This window comes from Trachymyrmex cornetzi, unplaced genomic scaffold (assembly GCF_001594075.2).
Source record: "Trachymyrmex cornetzi isolate Tcor2-1 unplaced genomic scaffold, Tcor1.1 scaffold156, whole genome shotgun sequence".
Taxonomy (NCBI): Eukaryota; Metazoa; Arthropoda; class Insecta; order Hymenoptera; family Formicidae; genus Trachymyrmex; species Trachymyrmex cornetzi.
The window spans coordinates 2,579,251-2,592,080 of NW_017296157.1; the positions used below are offsets into that span (position 1 = coordinate 2,579,251).

The window sequence follows — 12,830 nt, forward strand, 5'->3', positions numbered from 1 at the left end:
GCTAATTGAAAAAAAGGGTTCCTGGTATGAGACACAAGGGTTTCTTTATATGAGGCGGTATCTCATAATAAGAAATGAAGGGAAGAAATATTTTGGCGTAACTATATGCGCTGACCTACGACTATGGGTGCAGCCAAAATCTCACTACTAATGCTTTGAAACATTTGCTCAATTAGAAAAATTTTACGAATTGGCCAATCAAAGCTAGAATACTTCAAAACATTTGTTGTGCATAAAGCTGGTTCTACATTAGTTGCATCACAGCATCACAAGCGTGTTACAAGCGTTGCGGTCCAATCAAAGTCGAGCTGTAAATATATATTCACACACATATGTGTGTGTGTGTGTGTGTGTGTGTGTAAATGCACATGCATTATCGCTAATAATTATTCAAACGACAGATGTTTAAAGCTAAGTAAGTGTTCCATATTATGGTTAATACAGATATAATTCTTTATCAGAATAATTGACACTGTTGTGTTGTACGTTGAATATAATTGTATTTTAAATTTAAATTATTGAAACAACATTCACATCGAACTGTCTTTAAATTATTCTTGAATCGATATTATATTAGTACAGTTCAAAAGTTCTAAATCACTTTTAAAAAATGATTCGGAAACAACAATTATTAATAATTGTTTTTTGAATTCAAAATTTCTTTTGACGAGCCAATATAATATCGATTCAAGTATAATTGATAAGAGTTCGTAAACGTTATCTGAATAATTTAAATTTAGAATACAATTATGTAATCAATATACAACAAAAACAGTGTCAATTATTCTAATAAAATATCATTTGTGTTACCAACAGTATGGAACACTTACTTAGCTTCTAAAATCGGAGTAAAATATAAAATATCTGTTAGTCGAATAATTATGACTGGTATTAGTGTATCTTTTTCAAAAAAACGTCCTTTTTCAAAGAAACTTTATATAACAAATTTACTTTTAGATTGGGCAAATTTCGCATTGTGTGCCTGTCATTAACTTCCTTGCAGTATTCGAGTACGCCGAGTTTCTTTCATTTCAATCGTTTTATTGTTCTCTCGTAATTTTCCCCAATTATGTACAAAAATATAATGAGAATCATTACAGAGCTCGTAACGTTTAGGTACATGATGCGATACGCTCTTTCATTGTCGTAGTTTCTCACTTTTGGTAGATCTAGTAGATCTTTTGAATGCGCCTAAAAACATGAATGTGAAACGTGGTAGCATATCATACGCGCAGATCGCTTGTTTCTATGTACATGTAAGGTACCGCACTTTATTATTCAGCATTATGCCCTAAAATTCTATGAAGATCTTTGCATTTTACATTTCGATAACCAAACAATTATTTTAGAAAAACAAACATGCAAACATTATGTTTTAATGTTTCAAGAATAAAATAGTTTAAATTTTAAAAAAAATAAAAGACGACGTATATACGGTTGTCTTATTTCATACAAACTTCCGTAATTGTTTCGTATAAACATTGCTGGAAATATAAGAAGAATGAGACTTAGTGATTACTCCGTCGTAAATAATAATAATTCGTCTTGATAAATAATTAGATTTATGAAAGGTTGAAGCTACATCGCGAAATTGCAGTTAGCTGTAGCTTAATCTGGTTTCTCATTAGAAAAATATTGTGATCAATGCGTGAGAAAAAGTGACTTGCTTAAGTTAATAAAGTACAGTCAAAGTACAAAATGTGTAGTAGCAACAATATTCTAGGAAAAGTATTGCATCTGTTAGGAAAAAAAATCGAAAGATTTTCTTGATCTTCTTAAAAGTTTTTATAATCTGTTTATCAGTTGTTCGAAGAGATGCAAATCAAACTTTTTGTACAATCTTTCGACTATTCTGCGTTTTGTTAAGCAATATGATACTTCACTGACATAGATTTCAGAGTCATAGTGAGATTTATTATTCTCGCTAAAAACTAAAAATTATCTACGAAGGTACCCATAAAAAAGTTATAATTTACACTTCATCGTCTATCTTGTCAAATTTTCTTTCTTCCTAAACGTATTAATTAGTACTGTTATACCACAATACCGCAATATCACAACTTAAACAAGATTAACCATAAGATAACGTAACACAGTACGTCCAACTACCATCTAGAAGTTTAACTAGTTAGGAAATAACTTTACTTTTTATCGCATTATATTGTACGTAAGATAAAAAAAATTGCATAAAGCTCTTGAAACACTTGAGAGAATTCACTAAATACTTCTCTTAGTTTAAGTTTCCGCTTTTAATTCATGTCTTATGAAATTTCGTGCACGCTCTTATTCAATTACGGCAGTTCTTCAGATTATGCGTATGCGTTGTCATTCATATTTCGTTATAATGGAGACACGAGAATGTCCTCTATTACACTTATGCTTAATCGGAACGACAAAGCGAAGCTTCGATAAATGAATAATGAATGATTAAATTGAAGATGAAAAATCGACGATTGAAACGTCAATTCCGAAGTGCACTGTAATTCGGAAACACAGGGATCGCGTTTATGTGTAGAGATAAATTAATTCTATATATAATAATCTAAGGAAATATACATAGTCTCGTCGTCTAACATGTTTATAATTCAAATCTGGACTTATCTAAGTTACATCTTATATGCACTTCTGAATATAATCAAAAGTCGTTGCATTTTTGGATAAAGCAGGATTGGAACGTTTTACAAACTCGTAGCATAAATAAAAAAAAATATGAACGATTTTCAGTGATTATATTTGTTTCCGATTGTTTTGCGAACAATCGTCATCAAATGTATGTACTTTCATGAGGAAGCTCATTATGACGAACACGATGTTAAGATTATAATTCTCTTACTCTCGTTCGTCAGAGCTAGCTTATCTGTCTGTAAAAATAGCCGAGGTTGAATTTATTACAGTCGAGAGAAACATTTTATCATCAGAGATTTTATTATGGATCACCATAAATAATATATTCATAAAAATAGGAAGTGTGTACAAATATATTAATTTTATAGTGCGACTATTACGATCTCTAAACATTTGCCCTTCCCCTCAAATATAATATTATTCGCGTGTGTGTATACCTATCTTGAGACACATTCGCACTCGTTCGACTCTTCAACCGCGTGATCAAACTTACGGATCACGTGTAAGAGAGGTCCATTACTCATAAAAGTACTTGCTCTCTTTCTCGAAGCTTGATTCTACGACACTAAAGTGTGATTTTCACGATATGAACGTCATATGCCTTTTCTGATCGATTAAAGCGAGTTGCGTCATGTACGACAATAACAAGCCGCAGTACAGCTTACATTGCCATTCGTATTTGAAAACAAAGCAATCAAAGCGACAAACAAACACTCTTTTCGGCAGCTTACTATAGACATCATCATACCATTAGTAGTAGAATCAAGCCACGTGGTGAATTATATATGTAAAAAGTCATGGTATAGCCGATGAGATTGGCACATATTACTAATAATTCGTAAAGTTTCCATAAAGTTATGAAAGGACAAACGATAGAAAGTAAAAATTAATTAATATAAGCGATAAAAAATAGAAATTGTCAACAAAATAAATAAATTATAATTGATAAGTTATTTTCGGCAATATAGGGGACAATATAAGTAAAATATATATTATATTATAAGTAAAGTAAATTTGGGGACTTAAAATAAAAAGTTTATTAAATTTTTAAATTAATTTTATAAATTAAAATAAAAAAGGGCACAAATATAAGGCAAATTTAAGATCATAAATCGTAATGTTTGAAAACTGATTAAATAATAATAAGATGACATAATTATCTCGAGGAAAACTCAACAGTTATTTGGAAAAAGAAATCCAAGGCATTTTCAAACTTATTGATCATATTTTTACGAATCATTAACTTATATTGCCAATATAATTATATAGCCAACTTTGTTGTACGATATTTTGGGCGAATTGATTTGTACGTTAATTTGTAAGAACACCGAAGTTTTGAACACAGTCGGGGCTAGAAAGAGACAGAGATTAGGTTGTTCAATCTTTTGATAAATCTCATCTTATAGTCGTTCTTTCGTTCTCTTTTATTCCTTAAGTTACCACATAGTTTATCCGAAGATGAAACAACCGAACCGGCAGAGTCGATAATGATGGTAAGAAGGAGGGGGGAGGGGAGTTTAGTTTCAGCAATGTGTCTCAACAAGAGATGCCTTGAAAAATTACATACGACTAAGAAACATCCACACTCGTATTCAATACGTACACAACCAGTACCAAAAAAATTGTACGCACAGTGAATGTCGCTCTTTCCAGTATAGTTATCAACGATGAATACTCTATATTCTTCATCATGTTGTGTGCGCATTAACGTTACCCAGCTTACAGCTTATTTTCACATTTCGTCAAATGTGATCTCATTTCTGATTAGCTTTGTCAAACTAGTCGTAATTTAAAGATTTTATAAACCGCAGTAGTTTCCGTACAACACCAAACACGGAAATCGCAAAAGTAGTCCTTTAGTTTTTTCCTTCTAATATTCTTATCTGTACTATTAACGATTTCCGATAATATTATTAACGTTCTATTTTCGTATGGCAGATGTCACGAATCATTAATTTAAAGACCATGCCATATCTCACAAAGACCTGAAAATGAAGATTCACAATAATTTTTTCCCTCGGCGATTAGTTGTATCGCATTTATTTTTTCTTCTTTCTCTTCCTATTAGTTTTAACGTCGAACATCGTAACAGCCCTGTCGTCGATGATACTATGTTAGTGAACACAACTACTGCTCTGCTAACAACGCAGAATAACGAGATGTCTCGCTTTATAATACGTGCCAGTTCTTCCGTCTGAGATCTTGTCTCGTTGTCTTCCATACCACGTGCGTGTAATTTGGCTTTTTATTTTCATGCCTAAGTTTATGGACATGTTGCAAATCTTGATCTTTTATAGAATGGTAATTGTAGGTATAATAAGACGAGCAGCTGACCGGCACATAAAAAAAATGTTCGAGCTTCTCACGTGTCCTAAGCGAGTTTTTTCTCCGTGACGTTATTATTGGCAACGTAACCGTTGTTTGTGCCGTTGCTGTAACAGCTGTTGTACTCCTTGTTATAGATTGTAGTGTACGAGGACACACCGTTGTGCGTCGCGCTATCGTTATCGTCCAAAACCGGCATGCAAGCTCCACCGGAAATACCGTTTTGTATCTTCTTCACGGAGTTTTTCCTTGAGTCGTACGTATATTTCGTCTTGTAGAAATCCGAGAACAACCCGAAGAATAGGATACCGTGCAAGCCGATCCAAATCATGAAACCTCGCGGATAGTTGCACTCGATGAAGAACAATTGGAATTGATGGAGCATGATCATCACGAATTGTATCTAAAATCAAAAGGATAAATTGTCAGATAAGTAATAATAAAAGCGATAATAAAAAACTCTATGGCATACAAAATGTGCGAAGAAACGCTATGGTTCGAAATATATCGAAGTATTTTAAAGGCTAGAGAAACCAGTAACAATACCGACAGATGGGTAGGATTATAGAATGAGATTTCAAATTGAGAACTCGGTCAGTGATTCATCTTATAATCCGCTTTGTCTATTCCATTTATTTAATTAATTTAACTGGACATGAGAGAGAAACGGTCGTTTTTATGATTAAGAGTTACCTACACATCTTTTACAAATATGAATTTATACCTAAAATCACTTTTTTCGGTCCCTCATACCTATTATTGCGTTCAAAAAGTATAAAATAAGTATTACAATGTCATCTTTTAAAGGTGGAATATATTTTTAAAATAGTAAATAATAGTATTACAAAATGATCAATTGTCGACAAAATATATATAATGCGAAATATAACGAATAGAACGCTACTTGCAAAGAGTACGATATAAAATGGTATAATAGACAATTGTCACTTCTAAATTCGTAATAGCGCGAGATAACGTTGAGCTTACCATTTGCATAGTAGTGAGGTACTTCTTCCACCAGATGTACTTCTGGAATTGCGGTCCCATCGCGGCTACCATGTAATAGAAATACATCACGATGTGTACGAAGGTGTTTAGAAGAGCAAAAAACGTGCTGTGGCCGCCCGGTGCAAATTTCACGCCCATCCATACAGAAAAGGGCATTACTCCGTGATGAATTACATGAAGTGTTGAAACATGTTGATTCTTTTTCCTTAGAATAAAGAACAGCTAAAAAATATGCAAATTTTCGGTTATTTTCTTCATCTTTCTCGGTATTTCAGTAATTTGCTTAAAATATTTCCCCAACAAATTATTTTGTTAATTTTTAAAAAATATGATAAATGCTATTCTGATTCGAGTTTAAAGAGTTCTATATTTTTATAAAATATTTATAGATATAAAATATTTATGAATAACGGGATTGGATTATTCTCTGTAATAATGAAATAGAAAAAAGAAATATAACGAACGGCAAATTAGGAAGTTCCAATATATCTTTAAAGAAATAAAACAATAGATATAAAAAAGACCCAACTATTTGTTTCATAAATTATTCAAAGATTCTTAAAGACAAGGATTTCAAACTCGAAGATACTTGTCGAAATTTATGTTGAAGTTATAAATGAATTTATCGAACGGAACTTTCGTATTTTAACATCTGTTCTAGTCTACCCTACTCGACAAGTCAAGTGAAAATCGATACTCACCGTATCAAAGAACTCAGTAAATTTGCTAAAATAGTACCACCAGCAGGTTCTTGCCATTCTGAGGCCCATTGGGCTGGACGAATAATCCACCGGTTGGCAATGGATACTATAACCTTTCGCCCAACCGCTCATAAGATACTGAAACAATAATGTTCAAATCATTTTATTACAATGTTTATATACATTTTATTAAGGTTATAATGATAACCATCTTTCATGCAAGTTCTTAACATAATCATTAGATGTGTGTTATGCAAGAGGATATCCTGGAGAACTCAAATCAATTATAATCACACTTAGAACTGCAATTAAAATCATATTTCACTTTGCTAACAAATTATGCAACAAAGAAACTAATAAAAAGGCATAACAATGTTTATTTTTAAACTTTTAATTTTTACGTAATATAAAAAAATCACGTTTCGTTTTTCTAAAATAGGACGAAATTTAAATATGACATAAACAATATTTACAAATTTATGTAATATTAAAATTTTTGTACGAATATTAAAATTGCGAAATTTTTTAATCAAGTGAACTGGAAAAGTTTTTTAGGCGATTGTTTGTCATCCAAATTGTGTATATTTCAACATTTCTTAAAATCGTGTTTAAAAACATAAAAAAGACAGAAACACGAACGAGCATGTATACATTTCCGCTAGATGAATATAATTTTTTTAATTAGCAGTTTATTTAGCACAATTTTATAGAATTTAAGAATAAATTCGTGTGGTTGAAAGACGTTAGGCGTACACGAGATCGTTGTAAAAGCGTGGAATTAATTTGCTAAATGGCTTCAATTATACTCAGGAGTTGCAATACCGTTATAATCTGTTGCGCGTCGAAAAGACGATCATTATGTTTGCAGAGTAAATTAGTTTTACACGCCCTATTCTCATTTATAACTATCTTTAGTCTTTTTGAATTACGTAATTAGAGGATAATAATCCTTTTTTAATCGTGATTTAAATGTAAAAGATTGAATAAATTAAATAATCATATGGTCTGTTTCTGTTCCTGCACTAGACTGTTCTAGAACTCTCTTTCTCGCACTCTCTTTAAACAAATATCAAAAGTATATTTATCTCACTTTAAGTTCCAAAAGTGTACACTAGTTCAGCCACAGAAAACAGACCTAATATATACAGAACACACTCGGAAAAAAAAAAACAAAAAGATTGCACACGAATGTTAAGATTCCTTTACTGCTAGTATTTTTTTATGTTCCACTTACGTACTTTTTTTATTGTCAGCAATTCAAAATTGATAATAAATGTATAAGCAATAAAATTACATTTAATATATGTACATTAACAACAGTGTGTAATAGAAATATACTGCATAAGTGACAAATTAAACACGCAATAAATAAAATCACATAATGATTTTAAAAGATATATTTATATAAATAAATATTGATTACATAAATAAATAGTGACGTTTTCCTTTTAACTAAATTTTAATTGACATTTATTATTATATATATATATATATATATATATACACACCATAAATTTCATTAGCTTGTAATAATTTGTTAACTTTTTTGTACTATATACATATGTTATTTAGAAAAGAAAAAAGTTACAAAGATTGAAAAGATCATTAATTAATTATCTTTTTATTGATTTCTTTTTCCATAATTTATTAATAGAGTGAAGTGCAATTTGTTTGTAATTCATAGTTTCGCAGTATATTCTCTCACAGTATAACACATGTATAATGACTACTATGTTATAACCAAGTTATGCTTATGCACATGATTACAATCGGCATTAAATAGTGATCTTCGCGAAGCTATAAATTTTTTTATCGATTCAACTGTCACCTTGTTGTTCATTAATCGTTGTATATTGCTATATTAAAAAATATTGTAAAAAATACCATTTAAAGATTAATGATAGCCATTAATTTTGCACTGTCAAATATATACTAAACACGACAAGAAACGCAATATTAACGTTTGAGCGATGCAAATATTAATTTATTATATAGTTCATTGATAAAACTCATTGATATAGAAAGTTATATATATATTATATCATAATATTCTTTCCGTACAGCTAATAAAAATGTGCATGCAAATTTAACATTTTAACGTCCTTCAAATTCCTGAATGCTTTATTGTTATTGACAAAATTACTTATACATACAAAATATCTCAAGGAAAATTTCAATGTTAAATAGAGGTTAATACAATTATAATACGCCTAAATAAAGTAATTGTTTTAGTTAATCGTATATAAAACACTTTAATTAAGTGAATTAATATCATGAAATATGTGTCCAAGTATTTCATTTAAATTCAATGAAGTTCTATATATCAGATCTAAAAAAAAAACTATGTCATTTCGATAAATCTACGAATAAATTAAGGAATCTATTAGCATAATCGAAACGTATCAAGACGATCGAGGAAGTTGATTTAACGATAACTTTCGCTTGAATGATAAATATACTTGACATTTCATCTTTTGTTTGGAACAATCAATTTTAAATGCAAGAAGGAACTTCGTTTATTATCATTTTTAACATCGTTTACAAAGTGCTGATTCACATTCTAAATTATGCCATAATCATAAATGTCATAATTCGAATTCGCGGGCACTTGATTGGAATTTAAATTAATTCTAGAAAGACCTCGTAATGAAAATTTACAAAAATTTAAATATTAGGAAAAATTTTACGATAAATTTAATTAGAAAATTGTGAGAGAATTTAAAGGCAGTTTGTAAGTTATATAAAACATTAAATTTGATGAAAAATTTAAGATATAAAATAAATTAATAAATTATATCAATTTACATAAAGTAAGGAATTATACAAAATTGGCAAAGAAAAAAGTAAGAATGCTTTTTTCGCATTATTTCGAGAAAATAAAGAATATAAAATATAAAAATATCTTGTCCAGAGAGAGAGAGAGAGAGAGAGAGATTTTATTGTCTGATTAAAAAAAAATATATTTACTTAAAAAAACCACGAGAAAATATACATTTTATAAATATATTATAATGTAAATAATTCTCATGAAAATAATATTATAGAATCCACTTTAGATTTCTTTTTTTTTTTAATTTAAGTAGATGCGAGTGAATTACGCATTTGCGCTGTTTCGTAATTAGCATATAACATGTGTGTGAACATACAGCCTTGGCCGAAAGTATTAAGCATCTATACTTTTTTTTATTTATCTGAAATTTTTATTTGCATTACTTATTGATTACCAACGTTATATATAAGTTTATAAATTGTTTCTCGAAACAAAGGATAATTTACAAATTAATTTTTTAGCTAAAACATTAAATCTTCGTACATAACATATCTCTTTTTAATATCTTTGATACAAAAAAAAAATAAAAACACTGAATATTATTGTAGCCTATCTCTTTTCCAGTGTGATGAGATTTTGATTATTTTCGCGTGGCATCGATAACGTGCATGCGTGTATAACTGTATTATGATATGTGTACGCAATATTGACTACGCGGATCCAGATAGGATTATTAGTATCTCTTTAAATGTACACAAATCGGTTAAGTCCAAAAGATACTTACATACATACATATTACATACTACGTACATATACATAATAAAATAAATACGCTGCAGAATAAAAAATTAAAAATAAATATGAATGATATAATAAATAGTGTAATAAATACATCGTAAAAATATAATTTCTCCACTCTCTGACATGAACTTTTAATTATTCAAACAAAGTAAATTTTTTAAATCATATAAAAAATCATTGTTCTCGTATTTACAACATTATCTTAAATTATTCGTGTTCTAGACATAGTAATTAAGCACTTTTAAAAGCTCGAAACAGGACATGATAGAAACCTATATATAGATATTAATTCATTGTAAGAAATATTAGTTGAACTTAATTCCTGCCGTTTTTCGTCTCCAAAATTAATTTGTTTCGAAGGGAAGATGAATGAATACCTTAATCAAAATAATTTCCTCCATTTTCTACTTTATTACTAATTAATAATACTTTATTAATAATACTTTGATTAAGGTATTTCCCTTCGAAACAAATCAATTTTGGAGACGAAAAACGGCAGGAATTAAGTTCAACACCTAATACGTCTCGATTAAATTGTAATACTGATAAATATGCATAATCAATATGTACATAATTTGTACTGTTTATATTTGAATTATTTATTCCTTTTGCGTTCACAGATAATAATCAATATTAACCACAAATCGGCCATATTTCTAAGTACTTTAGCTTATTATTCCAATGTTACGTTCATAAAAACAATAATTAAAAATTTAAATCACAATTTACATACGTGTTTATGAAACGTCACTGTCCGGTTATACCTAGACGTTTATTACTAGAATGTTTCCATGATATATATAGCTATAATTTAGATATTTATTCGTAAACATAAACAAATTAAGAGGTAGAAAAAAGTAAAAAAGTATTTATTTGATGCTTCGGAAAAGTAATTTATTTCAGAATTTCATCTCAAAGTCCTTTCAGTAATTATCATAAATGGACTCAGCAAAGTGTTTCTTTTGCGGTAGGATTATTTGAATTCTCGGAAGGCCGCGATTTCTCTCGAAATTATTCCACGAAACCGCATACTGTTGCCTGTTGGAATCAACAGTAGTTATTGACCATGTCGAAACAAAAGGCGGAGAAATAATTGAAGGCAATTCCCCCGTCGATCGCCGTGCAGGAAGACAATCGCGGTCAAATCGCCGTGATTACGAATTTATAGAAATAATCTTGTCGACCTCCGCAAACAACGATTGTGGATCGTGAATTTTGACGAAAACTATTACTCCGCCAATGTTTGCTAATGGATATAAAATGAATTATACTTGGACGTGTGAACAAATTTGGGATATATCTAATTTCTATCTTCAATTTTATTTAAATAATTTTGTCTATCAGGAATCTATGGCGTAGATGACATATATAGGGTACGTTCCGAGTTACGCATGAAGCGCATGATGTAACGTTTTATCCTTCTTTATTAATTGGTAAGCAACAAGAACAAATGATGCACTTTATGTGTAACTCAGAATACACCCATAGATAAGAATAATCAAAAGATTCTTATCTATATATCACCTATGCCATAGATCCTATGGTATTTGATTTTGATCTTGTTAATAATTAATAGAATACGTATATGTGTGAGTGGAGATTTTTATTTAGGAATTTCGCTGTCATATGTAGTTATGGTAAATGTGTATTAATACCGTCAAGCGACAGTAAATTCGGCGTTACAAAAATATGTAAGAAAAACGAACCTCGTAAAATATCCACATGGAGAAGAGAGTCTGTAGGAAATTATACATAATGAGGACTCCCCGAAGATCAAAAGGCTTTCTGTTTTCCATCAGTTTCGGTCCCAGAACCTTGCTAAAGTAAGCGTACGACAGACATATCGCCAAGGTCGGGAAAGGGCTGCTCATCATTGCCCAATCATTCACCCTGGAATCTGGGAACAGAGAGAATATAAATAAAATATTAAACGTTAAAAAACACACAAGAGACAATCACAGACGAAAATGTAGATATAATAAAAATAGACTGCAAATGATCCTAAACTGAAGTTATGACTACCGGTGTAGAAAGAGTGAGATAGGTTTGAATCTTGAACCATATCGCTATCTCCCTTTCTTCCTTTTTCTCTCTCTTTCTAAATTATCGAGTTAAAGAGAGGTGCTAATAGAATTGAAGAAAGATGCTGATCCATATGTTTATTTTTTTTTATGGAGATATTAAGATCAGGGAATGCACAATCTACACTGAGAGAAATGTTTTGGTACGTACAACTATTTATTTTGTTGATACATCAAAAACTTTCTTACTTTTTCATTAAAAAATTGTGTTATTGTAATAACCAAATTTCAATTAGAACAATATAATTTTTTAATGAAAAATTAAGTAAACATATCAACAAAATAAATTGTTATATGTATATTTCTCTCGGTGTATGTTAGTCTCTATAAATATTTCTCTCAGTGTATACCTGCCTATTACGTTTATGGACTTAGCAAAAGAAGCCGCGGTAAATTCGTGCGTGAAAGCATTTAAAAAGAAGGTAAAGATTTTGGGGGGAGAGCCGATGGAAGAATAAAGCGAAATTCTGATCGTGCAAAGAGTATCGATGTTTCGCAAGGTATATCATATGTACATTA

The 12,830-nt window shown here is 30.2% G+C and overlaps 1 protein-coding gene across 1 annotated transcript in view; it reads right to left on the minus strand.

Annotated features, from left to right (window-relative positions):
* Window positions 1-3,832: 3,832 nt before the first annotated feature.
* Window positions 3,833-12,830, minus strand: part of LOC108758433 (elongation of very long chain fatty acids protein AAEL008004) — a 46,796-nt gene continuing 37,798 nt past the window's right edge. The window contains exons 3-6 of the mRNA XM_018503417.1: window positions 11,937-12,127; window positions 6,660-6,797; window positions 5,938-6,180; window positions 3,833-5,353 (exon numbers count right to left, since the gene is read on the minus strand). Of these exons, the coding sequence (XP_018358919.1) occupies window positions 4,997-5,353; window positions 5,938-6,180; window positions 6,660-6,797; window positions 11,937-12,127 (929 nt within the window). The 3' untranslated portion in view covers window positions 3,833-4,996. The remainder of the gene's footprint in view (window positions 5,354-5,937; window positions 6,181-6,659; window positions 6,798-11,936; window positions 12,128-12,830) is intronic.